The sequence below is a fragment of the Chelonoidis abingdonii genome, chromosome 7 (assembly GCF_003597395.2).
Source record: "Chelonoidis abingdonii isolate Lonesome George chromosome 7, CheloAbing_2.0, whole genome shotgun sequence".
Classification (NCBI taxonomy): Eukaryota; Metazoa; Chordata; order Testudines; family Testudinidae; genus Chelonoidis; species Chelonoidis abingdonii.
The window spans coordinates 20,585,008-20,601,528 of NC_133775.1; the positions used below are offsets into that span (position 1 = coordinate 20,585,008).

The 16,521-nt window shown below is 40.6% G+C and overlaps 1 protein-coding gene across 1 annotated transcript in view; it reads left to right on the plus strand.

Annotated features, from left to right (window-relative positions):
- Positions 1 to 16,201, plus strand: part of IL12RB2 (interleukin 12 receptor subunit beta 2) — a 35,847-nt gene extending 19,646 nt beyond the window's left edge. Inside the window, 8 exon segments of the mRNA XM_032771935.2 lie at positions 2,856 to 3,079; positions 4,243 to 4,431; positions 5,720 to 5,821; positions 5,907 to 6,062; positions 10,189 to 10,326; positions 11,851 to 11,938; positions 15,121 to 15,220; positions 15,522 to 16,201. Coding sequence (XP_032627826.1) covers positions 2,856 to 3,079; positions 4,243 to 4,431; positions 5,720 to 5,821; positions 5,907 to 6,062; positions 10,189 to 10,326; positions 11,851 to 11,938; positions 15,121 to 15,220; positions 15,522 to 16,067 — 1,543 coding nt within the window. The 3' untranslated portion in view covers positions 16,068 to 16,201.
- Positions 16,202 to 16,521: the final 320 nt, after the last annotated feature.

Sequence of the window (16,521 nt, forward strand, 5' to 3'; positions counted from 1 at the left end):
ACTAGGGGAGTGATTAAGAACTGGTTCAGAGGCAAGCAATATCGCCCTGAACCTACCCCAGAGAAGAGAAAGCGCGAGACCCAGAGAACAGTACCGGCAATTTGCCACACTACCCCAGAGAAGAGAAAGCGCGAGACCCAGAGAACAGTACCGGCAATTTGCCACAGGAAGGAACAGTGGCTAAGTTTCTTAATATAAGTAGCTTGAGGGTCTGAAGCCAGATGTGGAAGATGTGAAAAGCACTGAACAAGCAGATGGTTTTTTGTCATTCAGATTAGTGACAGACCACAGTAGTGACGATTGGTAGCCACAGCAGCTGTTCTTGAAGTTGTTCCGATTTCCTGAGTTTGTTTTCCAATTCTTTATTCTCATAAGGAATATACCCACATGAGAGAAGTGTTAGATCAGACTATACCTCTTCCTGGGAAGGAAGAAAGATGTGCTGGTATATTTTTTCCAGGAAATGACAGCTCTCCCAGCTGCCGTCAGAGGAGATTCTGAATTAGGCCCTGATTCAAAGCTCATTGGCTTGTATGGAAAGACTCCATGGAAGACAGTGGGCTTGAAATCAAGCCTTTAATGGACAAACTATAGCCCATGTGAAGTGTGTTCATATTATAAAAACTTACGACAGGGAGATTGTATACGAGATGACACAAGAATCTATTTTCTTTCATTATATTAGGCAGACAGACGGAACTAGGAATTACTACTTCTATTGTTCTAATCAGTGCTTCCAGAACCGTCACAGATGTTGTTCATTAGTAATTTTCCACAGCAGAGGGAGCACAGGTAGAATATCTCTTTACAGGTCTTACATGAGCAATGATTTTTCTTCTTTATATTTCTCAGTGACAGGATTTCCACCTCCTTCTCTCCTTGTCCCTGGCTAGCAGCATCTAATGAATCATTTCTCACAAAAATATCCTTTCAGCACTGAAATGTAGCTAAGGTAGCAGCTAATGGCACAACTTTGCAATGGGGATTCTCAGAGGAGGAGGAGTTAGGTGACCAATTCCCAGTGAACTGATTTGATTGAATGGGATTTAGGTGCCTAACTACCTTAAACTCCTTTGTAAACCCTAGCTATAAGCATTACTTTAATTACGTGTAGCTACCTGGTAGAAGATGCATTTGAGCAGAAGCAAAAACGCAGTGGGTTTTTGTAGATGCAGTATCTAGCGAATAATTGCATTTTTTTGTGGTTTTTGAATGGAGTCAACCAGCATTGCTGATCTCAGGTTTGTTAGCTTGTGGAGACAGCTCTGGGAAACAAAGTGTGTTAGCCTCCACGAAACCACCACACAGGACATAAGCCGTTGTCTTACCAAAGATCCCACAAATAACCAGCTTTCCATCCCTCTCCTCTACAGAGAGGGAAAGCTGGATTAAAGTTTTATAAATGTATTTCCCTTAAGGAAAAAAGTTGTTTAACAGAACGATAACCTTTCTGTATCATTTGAAACCAAGCTATAAAATCCTGGAGCAGGGATACAAGACCTATAGCGGTCTGTACAGTCTTATTGAGTTCCCTAGGACTTTGCTTTAAAGGTATAATTGCACCTCAAATAGTTCATTTATGAGCTAAAAGTTTTGCAAAGAAATCATAGACAAGTAGAGAGATTGGTCTGCAATTACTATATAATTAAGGTTCTCTGCCATAGAATTAGTATGTATCTTGGCATAGGTTTTAAGGAACCATTAGATGATCATTTAGCCTGAACTCCTGTAGAACACAAGCCATAGAACTTCAGCCAACATCTCTTTGCTATATAATTTTGTTGTATAAATTCCAATAGGCTTATGAACAATAATAAAAATGAGTGAACTAGAGAATGTCATCAGATTGTAAATTTAAGGTAGGTCGTTTTTGGTATCTAAGCTACAGACTAGTGTCCCTTTGATCGCTATAGCATCTGCATATTAATTTAAAAAAAAACTCCAAGATGGCCTATGCCATCTAAATAGATTCTTTAAAAAAATGGAAGATAGCAGGTTCATAACAAAAGTACCATTGAAGTCTCAGTTTTTGATAGCTATTTTTTGCCTTTGCAAGCCTGATGCTCCTTTGGGAGGATTCTATGTCAGTGTAGCAGCAGCACTCTCCATCAGTAGATGGGGCTCCTACCAGCACACTTCCCTTCAACAGTAGGGTTGTTGCATCTCATTCTGTTTGTCTCTGCTGGACGAGCTCATTGCTGCGTTTGATACTGAGTGGAAATGGCAGGATCCTCAAAGTTTCTCCAGTCTTCATAATATCTTTTCTAACATCCAATGCTGATTCTTTAATAGCTGCTGCATTTGTTTCATAATTACAGAATTATCAGAAACAGAATGTTACTGTGTAGAAGACTCTGGTACATCTTGAATATGAAAAGCCTTTATGTATATAAAAACAAAACTCTCCAATTATATTCTAAATATTTTATCTGAATTCATGTCTTTTTCTAGACAGGGATTTCTCATCAGTTATTACAGCCCCTTCTGCTGGCATGTACTTTTATGCTAATCTTTTTTAGGTATTGTACCTTTTACTGTTGAGTTTAATTATTACTATATTGAACCTTTATACTGTACATGCATTATGCACAGGCTGTTGTAAAGGCACCAGACGCTCCTGTGAACGACTAGCCATAGCTTTTGGTAAGATGTATAGTTCTCAGCAGCTAACAACATCTTTATCTAAGAGCAGACGTGAAAACTTTCCAAAGTCTCTGGAAGCACTTCAGTTAATTAATTTCAATTGAACAGTGCTAGTGCAAGGTGCTCTTAACAGTTTTGGCAAATTCCTGTTTTTGAATATTTGTGATCTTGCCAGGAAAATAATAGGGAAAAGTAATAAGGTATATTTCTTTGTAGGTTATGAGCAAGTCAGAAGCAAGAGGAAAGATCCTGCATTACACACTGACCTTTCAAGCACTAAACCAGAAGAGTCCTAGAACGACAGATGTGAACATTACCACACAAACCCACTTCACTAGAGTCCTCCCCAAGGTGGATTATAACATAATGGTCTATGCTCATAATTCAAAAGGAAACTCGTCTCCAGCGTCCATCATTACTGATCTGAGTATTTTAGGTAAACACCTTTACTGCTTGAATTACGAGAAATATCGGCTCTTGCTTTTGAACAAAGCAGAACTCTGTGTTCTGAAGTATTCAGCTTTTGTGCTACAGCAGCTTAAGCTAGGTCATTTAACGCCCTGTTACCTCTTTGTACAGTTAAGATTAGTGCATATGAGGCTTGCTGTCTAGGCTAATAATTTGTCAGAGTTTGTAATTAATGAGCAATATCATTGTCTCTAAGCACATTGTGTCCACATATCATGGTTAATATTCAGCAGATGGACTCAGCTAGCCAGGTTTCATCCTTCTCTGCAGCCTAGGTCCTTCTTGTAGCGCAGGAGTGATGCTTATTTTTAAAATATCGATAGGATCCCCTACTGGGCCCTGTCCTAACTTTGCAGTAGGATAGTCACAGGGTTCATTGCTCCATCTGTTGCTTATTCTGCTCTGCATTACTATTTCTAGACACTCTCCCCCCAGCTGAGACAGTATGGCATAGCAGCTGCTGAGAATGTGTTAATATAGGCCCTTTTTTCTTAGGCTGCCTAAGAGGGCGAGAGACAGTTGATACATGGCTGTATTGTGAAAAAAGCTGCTGAGTGGACACAACTCAACCATGTTTGTTATACCACTGTCAGATCTGTGGCATGGTCATATTTCAGTGGTAGGCAGCAACTTACTAACCCACCTTTGTCACTAACTTCCCTCCCACAGCTTTTTCCTACAGGAGAAAGTAATGTGGCCCTGTGTTTGAAAGCAAAATTTTACACTTATGTGGATCACACATGTTCCAGACTCTTGGTGGAAGCATGGGTATTATTAGAATGGTTGGTAGGTAGAAACCATGTGAAGACCATGGACATTAACGTGTAAAGCTAGCAATGCTCCTGTTGCTGTACCATGATGCAAGATGGCAATAAAAAAAACAGCCCAACAACAAACCCCACAGTTTTAGCAGCTTAGTTGTAATCAGACTAGCACAAAGAGCTTTTCCCTCTGATGAAGGATTCTGTATACTGTTCAGCACTAAGATGAAGAAAGGCAGCAACTGCACATATCCAATCTACCAAGTCGAAATACAACAGACTATGAGTAACAGATTCAAATAAGTGATATTGTTTAAGGGAGTGTTACAGGCAACTTGTGTGTTGTTTTTTTTTTTTTCTCCTTTTTAAGATTTACCTCCTCCACAGAGCATCTCTGTTACACCAATGGGAAATAACAGCATCTTTGTCATTTGGGCGCCTCCCAGTGAATCTGCAGCGTTCAATGGATATATAGTGGAATGGGCAAAGACATGTAGCCCTGAACCCCATCTGAACTGGATAAAATTTCCAGCATCCAATTTGTCCACAGTAATATCAGGTAACTGTACAGTCTAGAAGTGGATTCTCCTTCCAATTAGAAAGTTTTGTGTTAGGAACCATCTGATTCACTTTTAATTTCTACTAGACCGAGCTAAACAGTTACAGTATTTAAAGCATTTAAAAATAGTTAGTGGCTGCTATGTAATAATCTTAGTTGCGCTAGGTTGGCCTGTCAGGGCTGGTCTACACTGCGGGGGAAAATCGATCTTAGATACGCAACTTCAGCTACATGAATAACTGCGTGGGATCGATGTCTTCGGCTCCCCCTATCGATTCCACAACTCCGTTCGGGTTGGTGGAGTTCCGGAATCGATATAAGTGCATTCGGGGATCGATATATCGTGTCTCATCTAGACACGATATATTGATCCCCGCACAATTGATTGCTACCCACCGATATGGCGGGTAGTGAAGACGTAGCCTCAGTGACTCCTTGTATGTTTGTAACTGGTAAATGGGCTGTTCTCTACCAGTTCTCTCACATTCCATAAGTAGTAGTCCCTTCCAGATGATTTAAGAACAGTGCTACACAAAGTCTGAACACTGAAATAGATTAACAGGGGAACTTAGAATCAGTACAATGTATGCTGAAGGACTATCTAGGCAGTAGTACTTTGCTCATTACTGCTATAAATAGTCTTTCCAATATACTGTACTGGTACTGTACCTTGTTAGTTTATTAGGCCTTTCAGGAATAAGGACCCTGCTGTCTCTGGAGTAGACCAGAAAACAACCAGCAAGCTCATGCTACTCTCTTGTACTTTCCAGAAGGAGAGTGAGTTACTAGCAGCATCTCAACCCCCAGAGACCCTTCTAGTGGGGAGGTGCTCATATTCCATGGTTATAAATGTGGGATAGAAGGCCATCACTGGCACTGCTTCCAATCTGGCTTTGCTATAGCAGCCACCAATCATATATATTAAAACTGAACTGTGTAACAGCTTGTTTCCTCCTCTGCTTTCCCATTACTCAAAAATGGCTGAAGAGATTTTCCTCAGACTTTTGACTTTTCTTCCACTGTGGTGGCCCGTGCTATACCCACTCGGTGGCTGTATAAAAGACTTCAGTCTTCAGGACTGTTAGCTTGACATTTTTCTCAAACATTAAAGCTATTTACACAAACAGAGAGATGATGCACAGCTGCCAGAGAGGAGAACATGAAGAGCCTCTTGCTCAATTTGAAGAATATATGCAATAAAATTGAAGCCTAGTCTCCACTTTAAATGGTTAGGTAATTAGGTTAATAATATTTCAATTGACCACATGTCTGATCTCTGTTGTTTCAGAGAGCATAAAGCATGATGTGTGCTACGACATCAACGTATTTGCACTTTATAGGAACAGAGCTGGACGAGTGGCTTCAGCTAGAGGATACTCGAAACAGGAAGGCAAGCTCTGGCTATTCAGTTTGAGACATTTTGTTTAAACTAGCCTGAACATTTGTCCTTAAAAAGAAAATCTTGTGTTTTGCAGCACCATTAGCTGGCCCCCAGGTTTATACAGCAGTAAAAGGAGATGGTGTTTGGGTTTCATGGGAAGAAATCCCAGGCCACCAGCAAATGGGCTGTATCATTAGCTACAATATATACTTGCAGAAGAAAAACTCAGAGGAAGGCCCTAAAGTTTATGGTAGGTATCTGGCAAAAAAATAAGCAGAACATAAACCCTGTTCTTGTACAGGACATTGAAAGTATGAACCCCACTGTTCTAGGTAAAAAGGAAGAACGCATTTGGGCTCACATTTATCTCTTTAAAAGCCACAAGACTTGGCTCCAGATCTGAACTTCCCCAGAGTTTGGAGCCAACTAATTCCAGGTTTTGGTTTGGGCCTCTCTCTACTAAAAGTATCTGCAGAAGGGACTGGAGAGTCAGTTTTTAAAAGTATGTCACTTGTATTAGCAAGACAAAAATAGAATAAACTAATGCAATTTGATATCTGTGCACACTGCTACCCTTGAATTACCTACTTAACAGTCATTGATGTAGTCCCTTTTAGTTAGAGATTGGATAATGTAACAGATTTACTCAGAAGTCATTCAGGATATACACATACCAATGAAGTTTTTAATCAGTACATACATATACATACACACCACTTTCTTATTGTGCAAGTCATCTGTTATCCCATGAACACTGTAATTCCTATATCCACCACCCCCTCCCAGAACAAACAAACCCATATACATTCCTTTCTCAATTGTACCCAGGCACTGCAACAGAGTTCTTCAAACACAAACATGCCTTTCAAAACATCACCTCACAAACATCTTTTCATCTTTCATCACTAACCAGTGATATCCGAGAATAAAAAAAATCCAGTCTTCAGGCAGTATCTAGTTATCATTGTACTGCAGAATAATATAAGTCTTACTACACCAACAATAGTGTTAATTCTTCTGTATACTTTCTAGGTTCTCAAGACTAATAAAAAAAACCTTACCTCTGTTGCAACCACACATGCTCTGTTCTCCTTACTCCTCCTTGCATCACTTCAACTGAAAGGTCCTTTACTGTTTTATAACACTATATCTCTCAAGTGTCTCCTGCCCAATTAAACATTTTTGTCTTTACATAGATGCTTTTTATTATTGATTCTATTTTCTTCTACAGCTCATATATAGACTCACCTTCTACACTGTAACCAAACAAACTCTAAATTTCACTTTTTTCTCTGCTCTCAAGTTCCTTATTGACAGCACCTGTGCGTAAGATTAGGTCAATTAATCACTGTGGGAAGACCTCAAATCTCAGACTGTAGTATCTCCATGATGCTGGGGTGGGTTTTCTGCTCATTAAGTATGTATAAAGATGGCCTACAAGGCATGTTTCTTTTGACTTCCTTTAACTGAAATTCAGGTCTTATCTACCCAGGTATTTTGTGTGACCAGAGAAGTAGTAAGTTTATGGCGTCAGACATACCACTGAAGTGAAACCTAATGGAGACCTTGATGTTGCTTATGCATGTGTTTAACTTGATTTCAGTGGAACTACTCACAGTAATAAATAAGACAGCACATAGTAGTAAAGTTAAGAATATGTTTGCAGAATTGGAGCCTGAGAGAGGAAACAGTTTATAGTCACTGCTTAAAACTATGTTTTTTTTTTCTTTTTTAACAACACCCCTTTTAACTAAAGAATTGGAGAAAACTTCTTGGATAAGGATTTGGCCTGCTGGCTCCTCCATTATGGAACGAAAACCCTCCCAGTTCACATTTCTGAGGCATCCAAGAATTCTGCCAACAGCCAGAGGGAAGAGTTATTGTTTCTAAAAAAGAGGGAGAAAAAAGCAAAAACCACTTCCACACTTAAAAAACAAAGGCCAGCCCCCCTCCCCTCACTCCCAACAGCCTTCTGAGAAAATGTATTCAGGCCTTTTTAAAAAAAATATTGAAAAGAAGCAACAACAGAAAAAGCACACTCTCATTCATCTTTAAAGTAATTTTATAGGAGCAAGTTTAGTTTTTAATTTTGTCCTCTGTGCTTTATCAAGTTTTTTCATCCTTATGTAAATGCAGTTTATTTCTACACAAATAGCTAACAGAGAGAGGGAGGACAGTGGTTGGGGCACTAGCTTAGGACTGGAGACGCGTAGGTTCAGTTGCCTGCTCTGACAGAATTTCTGTATGACCTTGAGCAAATCATTTAGCCTCTCTGTGCCTCAGCACCCTGTCAGTTAAAAAAAAGAAAAAAAGAAAAAAAAAGCCAGAAGTACTCCCCTCCCTCACCAGATGTTGTAAGAATAAATACATTACAAGAGTGTGAGGTGTTCATGTACTACTGTAACAGGCCAGTACAAGATAGCTATTGTCTAGAAGAAAACATGCCAACATCTGCACTGATTTATATCCAAGTTCACAGTTTGAGGAATAGTTTTGCTACCATAAGGGATTTTAATGAGGTTTAATAAAATAAAGCTTAAAAATGACACTCACTAGGGATCTGTTCAGTGAGCAACTATTAACTAGCTCCTAATCCTATGAACAGACCAGCTTATGATCTGGGGGCTTCCGATCCATTTGGAGCTACTGACAGGGATTTTTTACATTGAGAAAAACCCGTAACAAATCATTGGTAAGGCTAAGATTTTGTTTCAGTATTTTTAGTAAGTGTTGGTGGCTGAAAATACTGTCAAACTACAGAAAATGCTGCAGGAACTCAACACAAAAAGCAGCCAAGTTGGACTTAAAATTAACTGCTCCAAAACGAAATTTATGTGGTCTGATACCATGCCAAAAGGCCATATAACAAATCAAGAGAGAACAAATAGAAGTTGAGCAATATGTCTATTTGGGCCAAGAAATTAACATGCGCCACGATCAGGAAGGTGAACTCTTGTGAAGAAAGAAAGCGGGTTGGTGTGCATTCAGTTCTGTCAAGGCTGTCCTCCAAGGAAAGATCAACAAGGGAACACATGCCAGCCTCTTCAACTCAACAGCACTGCCAGCAATATTGTACGGCAGCAAAACATGGGTGCTGATGAAGTCAGAGGAGCAGCAACTGTCTGTCATGGAGAGGGCGATGGAAAGAAGAATTCTGGGAATTTCAGTCTGCGACCAAGTCCCCAAAGAAGTGATCAGACAACAGAGTGGAGTGCAAGATGTCATTGAGAACAGGCATAGTAAAATGCAAAGGGCCAGGCATATAGCGAGGCTCACTGACAATCGATGGACTGCAGCTGTCGTCAAGTGATACCCACAGGAACTGAAACAACCACTCGGCTGACCTCCAAAGAGATGGGAAAATTTTATTGTGAAAAGATACTGCCGTACATGGAGAAGGGAGGCCAGGATATGAGAAGAATGGAAGATGTGTTGTGATCGGTGCAATCTATACAAGGGCTGAAGGACTGATCGATCAAGGTGATTTTTAGTAAAAGTTACAGACAGGTCACAGCCAATAAACAAAAATTCATGGAAGCCCACAACCTGTCCTTGACTTTTACTAAAAATACGCTGGGGGGACAAACTGAGTGCTACCGGGACTTGAAGCTGGTTTAGCCCTGCTGCTATTTCTGTGGCAGGGGCTGACCACTGCTGCTCCAGTCCCACCTGTAAGCAGGTGTATATAATTTGTAAACCTGTCTCCCCTCCCTCCCTTCCCCATTACAAATGCTGCATGGGCAGACCTCTGTGACCACATGGAGCTGCATTGACTTGAAGTAGGGCTCTGTATGGGAATTTGAGTCCATCCTTCTTGGAGCTCATTGCAGGAGTAGGCCATAGAAAGTAGAAGTAGCTGCTCAAATATGAACACTACTAATCTGTGCTTAGTGCTCCTTTACAATTTAGCAATCACACCAGTTAGAATAGGGCAGAAAATGGTACTGTTAAATTCTTTATGTACAGGACATGGTTATTTACAAAGTCCTTTAAGCATACATAGTGCTTAGCAAACATGGCAATCATAGTCTCTATCCTGAGCAGCACATGATCTAATTCAGACAATGGCTCAGATTCAAAAGGGCAAAGGGGACAGAGGTCTGGGTTGGAAAAGCTTCATGAAAGAAGCCGCACAGAGATTTAGAGGAGAAAGCAGGACACTTGGTGAAGGAGAAGCCTGTTCAGAGCATAGGTTATGAAGAAAAACAAAGATGGGTAGCCAAGAGTAGGAGAAAGCAATGAAGACAAGACTCAGAGAACAAGGAAAGGGAGGGAGAAAGAAGTGAGATGGAGAATTGAGGTTTCAGTTCTGTAGAATTAAACAAGAAATAAAACACCAGATTCTTTGTTGATTTCTCTTTTTTTCCTCTTTTCAGTCATCCATAAAGAGACTTGCAGAAATTCATTTTTAATCAAAAACCTGCAGCGTGGTGTGAACTACGTTTTGTGGATGACAGCTTCAACCATGGCTGGAGAAAGCCCTATGGGGAACGAAGAACTGGTTTACCTAGAAAGTAATGAATAGACCTTTGTATGAGGAGCCAGCAGAAAGACACCTAAGTCTATCCCTTGCCCCAGCCTTTTCACACAGATTTGGATTGTACCTACTCCTGTTAATCCTTACAGAAGAAATAATTGGATATTTTCAGCTGATTATAAAATTGTGCATGTGGTTTTTTTCTTCTAATTTCCCACCTTCCCCCAAGACAGCTGTAGAGACAAATAGGATATGCAAGTAGTAATTTGAGTCCAGTGGGACTGTTCACCTAAGTAAGGCAAGCAGTGTTACACCTCACTGAAGGTTATAAGAGTTTTGGCACAGGCTTCAATGTGAACAGTCCCATTGGCCTCAAATTATTACTTACATATTTAAGCTAGGGTTAAAGTAGGGCCTGATTATGCTCACATTGAAGTGAATGGCAAAATTCCCACTGACTCAAATAAATAAATAAAATAGTATTATTTCTGAATTCGTGTAATTCTCAGCTATTTCAGAGGTTTCCTGTATTCAGAAGTTTCCCCCTTTGTGTGTGTATTCTACACAGTTATGCCTGTAATACCAGTTACAAAGTCAGAGCCCTTTCTACATTTTGACTAGAGCTGGTAGAATCAGACTTTCAAACACATGGGAAATTCCCATAGTTTGAAATTTGTTTTCATCCCAAATTGGTACAGAAAGTTAAAGAACAAAATTGTACACATATACTAGAAAGTTCAGAAAAATTTTGATGAGTAAATATCAAAAAATTTTCATTTTGGTTTATCAGCTCTTCTACAATGTACAGTGATTATGTGACTCCCATCATGCACCACAGCAGTTCAGAGAAGAGGCCATGGTGCATCATTGGAGATGTCCAGGTAGGGAGCCTGGCCTATAAAGAATGGGGGCTTGAGGCATCTCAAGTACAGTTCCCATGGGGCACTGTGGCAGCTGCAGCAGACACAGATTCATGTTGAACTGACCCCAAATGAAATATTGTGATTCAGTTTTGACAAAACTGAAGTATTCAAATTTGGGTTAATCTAAACCAAAATAGTTTGATTTAGTTTCCCTAACAAAAAATTTAAAAACTTCAGCAAAATCAACATGTTCCCCTAATGAATTTTGATTTTGCAGAAATTGAATTTTCTGTCAAAAAAAATTCTTGACCAGCCCTAATTGAGTGTTTCACAGATACAACATAGTATATTTACTGTTTAAAGCTTTTCTCCCTAGCTTAGCGTTCACTAGCATAGTCTGTCTTACTGACTCTGTTTATTTGCTGCATATGTCGATGTTAAGTGCAGTGGCCCAAGACAAAAGTTAAAGGGCTGCATATATTAGACAATCAGTCTTGGGTGAAATTGCCAAACGAAGAGCCCCATGTTATAAGTACTCTTTTTTTCTTAGCATTTCAGCAGTGCCAAATTCCAGTTCTTAAATGTACTCAGTTCTTTTTTGTTTATGAGCAAGAGAGCATATCCCAGGACTATCATAGTTCAACCATCCATACAGTTGAGTTAGCATATTTAAAACCTGAATTTTGCTGGATTTACAGGTTCCTCTGAATGGATTGTTGTTTCAGCTGCTTGCATCTTCTTCGGTATTTCAGCCTGCATTTGCTTTGTGCAATCTGTTCAAAAAGCGTAAGTGAATTATTTTTATCATAACTCCAAAAATAAAGTAGTTTTCTCTTTAAAATGTATAATAATGTCTTTTTACAACTTGTTCTAAACTTTGAAATTTTACCTGTAAATTTACAAGATGCCAAAAAAATTGCGTAAATGATATTAAATAAAAAACACAGCACAAAGTTAGGTATTTGTACATGTAAATAGATGCAGGTTCAGAAATGCACCAATCGACAATGTGCGCGCACACCAAACACACACACTATATACAGTGAAACCCCACTATAACGTGACTTTTGGGGTCCAAAAAAATCCCATCACGCTAAATGCGGGGTCACGGTATAGCGGGGTTTCAGATCCGTCTGGTGGTCCGCAAAGCGGTGCATTGAGGTGCACCACCTAGTGCCCCTGGTGCCTAGTCCCCAGCAGGGGAGAGGAGCTGCAGCCCCCCACCTGCCATGGACAGAGGACTCTGGGGCTGCGGGCGCTGGTGCTCTCTGTCCCTGGCAGGTGCGGGGCTTCCGCTTCCCTCCGGCTTCAGGAGGAGCTGCGGTTCCCTGCCTGCCGGGGACAGAGAACTCCGGCTGCGAGCACCAATGCTCTCTGTCCCTGGCAAGTGCGGGGGCCGCAGCTTCCCTTCCGTTTCAAGAGAAGCCATGGCTCCCGCCTGCTGGGAACAGAGAGCATCAGCACCAGCAGCCTCGGAATTCTCTGTCCCCGGCAGGTGCGGGGCTGCAGCTTCTCCCCCCTGCCATGGCGTTGGGGACCTTTGGTACAGTATCATACTGTATCTTAAAGGGGAACCAACTTGCAATGTGTTATATGCGATTTCGCATGATGGTGGGGCGTGTTATGGCGGCGTTTGACTGTACTTTTTTTTCCCCCTTCAAGTTTTAACCCTTAGGACCTAATCCTTCTCCCATTGAAATGAATGACAAGATACCTGTTAACTTCAGTGAGAACGGAATCCAGCCCTTAGACTGAAAACTTTTAAGAGCAGGGATTTGTCTTCATAAAGTAACACACGCCAAGGAAGTAATAGATGTGTAAAGACCAGAACAAAACATAGTTCATAGAACAGAAGAGCTCTCTAATCATCTGCTGCTACAGAACAGTTTTGATGCCACAAGGATTTCCCTATCCCAGCTACCTTCCAAATTTAATTCGTTTAAAAACTTGGAAGGGGCCATTTTTTTTTAAAAGATATACTTAAAGGTAAAAGGCAAAGTAGATTATCTACGAACTTGTTGACTCAATGACCACCACAAAATGCTAACAGCAGAGACAAGAAAGTTTGGGAGCTATATCAGAAGTGTCACTATCTGGGCTGCAGGTTAGCAAATTTCAGTCTATATGATTAACAGAAATATCCAGTGTTACATTAGTAAGGATTTCTTAAGAAAACAAGAGCTATGGAAGGGATGTAACCCTCATGCTTCTGAGCATAAGCCAACCTGTAACTATCAGAGTTAGGATGAAACTTCCTGAAGACAGACCATTCCATTATTGTTTACTGCAGGAGTTTCTGTTGAAGCATCTGTTGTTGGCCACTGCCAGAGACAGGATACTAGACTAGACAGACCACTGGTCTGATGTAGTATGGCAATTCCTATACTTCTAAGGGAGCAGCATCACAGCGGTGATGCCTTATAGGTGCGAGCTACTGCAGTGTTTTGTCCACTTAGTGGTAAATTATGATGCAGAATCAGTGTCTCAGAAACAGTCTGTTGCCCTCTTGGCCACAAGCGCGAGAGTAGTGTTTGCAGCTGTGAAGAATTAGGATAGGATATAAAAACAGCAGCTCAGAATGTAGAGTTGAACTACAATCCCTACTAGAACTGGCCAGAAATTTAGATTCTAAGCTTTTGGGGGGCAGGAATTGACTTTTTTTGGGTGGAGAGAGACAGACAGACACACACAGACCCTCCCTCCCTCTCTCTCTCACTGAAACCTCTAGAAGCTATTGGTACAGTAAAAGGTAAAGGTTTGGCTTGTCAGGTGTTCTGCAGAGTCACTGGGGCTAAGAAAAACATGCTTGAGGACCCTTTTTTACATCCCAGCACTAGGAGCAGGGATGAGAAGAGAGTTTATTGGCTTGTAGAGGTGTACATCATGCAATGTTAGTATACACCAGGGGTCGGCAACCTTTCAGGAGGTGATGTGCCGTGTGTTCACTCTAATTTAAGGTTTTGCGTGCCAGTAATACATTTTAACATTTTTAGAAGGTCTCTTTCTATAAGTCTGTAGTATATAACTGAACTATTATTGTATGTAAAGTAAATAAGTTTTTTTAAATGTTTAAGATGCTTCATTTAAAATTAAATTAAATTGCAGAGCCCCCAGACTGATGGCCAGGACCCGGGCAGCGTGAGTGCCACTGAAAATCAGCTCACGTGCTGCCTTTGGCTTGCGTGCCATAGGGTGCCTACCCCTGGAATACACTTTACATGGTTTAGATTGAAAGTCCATCTAATGGAAAACCTAGATGCATCTTCCATCAGTGTTAAATGTGGTCATACATGGGTTTAGAAAGTCACTGGCAGTTGGGGCAGAGTTCAGGTGTAAGAGTGCTCCTGTTTATCTTCCCTCCAGACAAGTCAAGCAGCTGCATTCCAGACTAGCTTCTTCAAGGTTAACTCAAGGCAGAGGTTTCTGCAAACCTCAAGTTTTGAGGCAAACAGATGTGCAGTCCACCTCAGAGAGGAAAAAGTGCAGGTCTCAGCCAGCTGCAAACTGAATAAGAGATTTCTTGTCACTGTGGCCATCTGGGGAATCCAGGAGCAGCAATAAATATAGCAAGACCCTGAGTCTGCAAACCGTCTGAGTGTAGGTTGGCAGGTGCCCTCAGCTAAGAGAGCAGCCATAGATGTTAACAAAATGAAGAGTTTGAGAACCTACCAGTCAATATCAGAACAGTTTTATCCAGATTAAGCTTCAACTAAATTGCTTTAATACAAGTTCCAACATGGTAAATTGCAAATTACCAAATACTGGCAGGCTGGAATTTCTACTGGTCCAGCCTAAAGCAGTCTACACTGACCAAACCACTGATTATTTGGTATCTTGGCACTGTGTGGTGTCCCAATTGAATGTGTCAGATTTAAACATGAGGATGTTTACAATATAGTTTGAAGCCATTACATTTGCAGGAATTAGCAGTCATGATTTTAATGCCAGCATGTTCCATTTGTTTGTAGATTATGTTCACTCCTTTCTGTCCTTGTACCTCAGTGGTACAGAAAAGCCATTCCAGACCCAGCTAACTCGACATGGGCTAAAAAGTACTCCTCTGTAGAGGTAAGTCACCTTTCAAAATTATTTTTATACTAAGCTTATCATGCTCACTTTAAAAATGATTTTGGCCATACATATCCATAATCTCTTGGTACAAAAAAAGTGTGAATTTATGGCCAGTGGAATGATTGCAGGAAACTACTTTATGGCCTGTTAAGATTATCACATAGCCTGATACAAGGACAATGCAGAAACTTACTTTTAGGATTAGCAGTATTAGAAAGGATGTTGTGTAGAAGCTATTTGCATTTTGACAGGGTAGAAGATACTGTCTGAATAATGAATATTTTTCCTCACCCATCAGAATGAGCTGAACTTGGATTCCAATCAGTTTCTAAGCTACTTCAGCAGTTTTGAAGAGCCTGAAACTATAGAAGTAGAGGAAGTCTTCATAAAAAGAGAACCAGTGGCTTTCAAGGACATACCCATCTTCAACAACATTAAAAACAGTGAAGGTCATGGTTGGCAAACAATAGAAAACAGCTTTGAGAAACAGGAATCCACTGAAAAGAACTTTGAGTACAAACCTTTGGCCCCCAGCACACCAGATGATGGAGACAATTACAAGTGTCACCTGCCTTACTTGTACAAAAAAGTAGTACTGGAGGAAACAGAGCAAATCCAAACGGTTTCCGAGTACCTTACCAATCCACTTACAGACATGACTGTGAACTATTTGCCTTCAAACATATCGTCTCCCATTATGGACACGAATGAAGAAAGCAATGAATTTGAATGCAAATCCTTCTCCATTTTCCCAACAACTTCTCTTCTGATGCCAGTGCTTTCTTGTGGAGGGAAACTTACTTTGGATGCAGTAAAAATTGATTGCAATTCTTTCACAGACTAAGCAGGCCAGTTTGTATGTCCGTGGTTTTTTGTTTTATTCTGGCCAGGTTCTGTGCACTTTAGTCAAATACACAAATCACAAAGTTATTGTTTTTAGTTTGGTAGTACCAACTTACCCACTTCATGTAATTTAAAGGAAAGGTGTAAAATCTAAACACACACATGGTTAGAGTTGTGTTTTGTGTCTTACTTTGTGAGATAGTGCACGTTTTGCACCTCTTTCTTGTGTGGATCTTATGAGAACCTGCTCTTGAGGTAGGTGACGTGTTCATACAGATAAGAAGTTGAGAGTTCTTACAGCAGAGCATACTTACATATTAACTGCCAAAAGTTCCATTTTAAGGTAGAGCAGAGGTTCTCTAACTGGGTGAGGGAGGAAATGGCACTGAATGTATTCTGGGTGTGTATGAGAAGTTGTGTTTGTTTTGGGGGACAGAAGGGGGGACACCCTTACC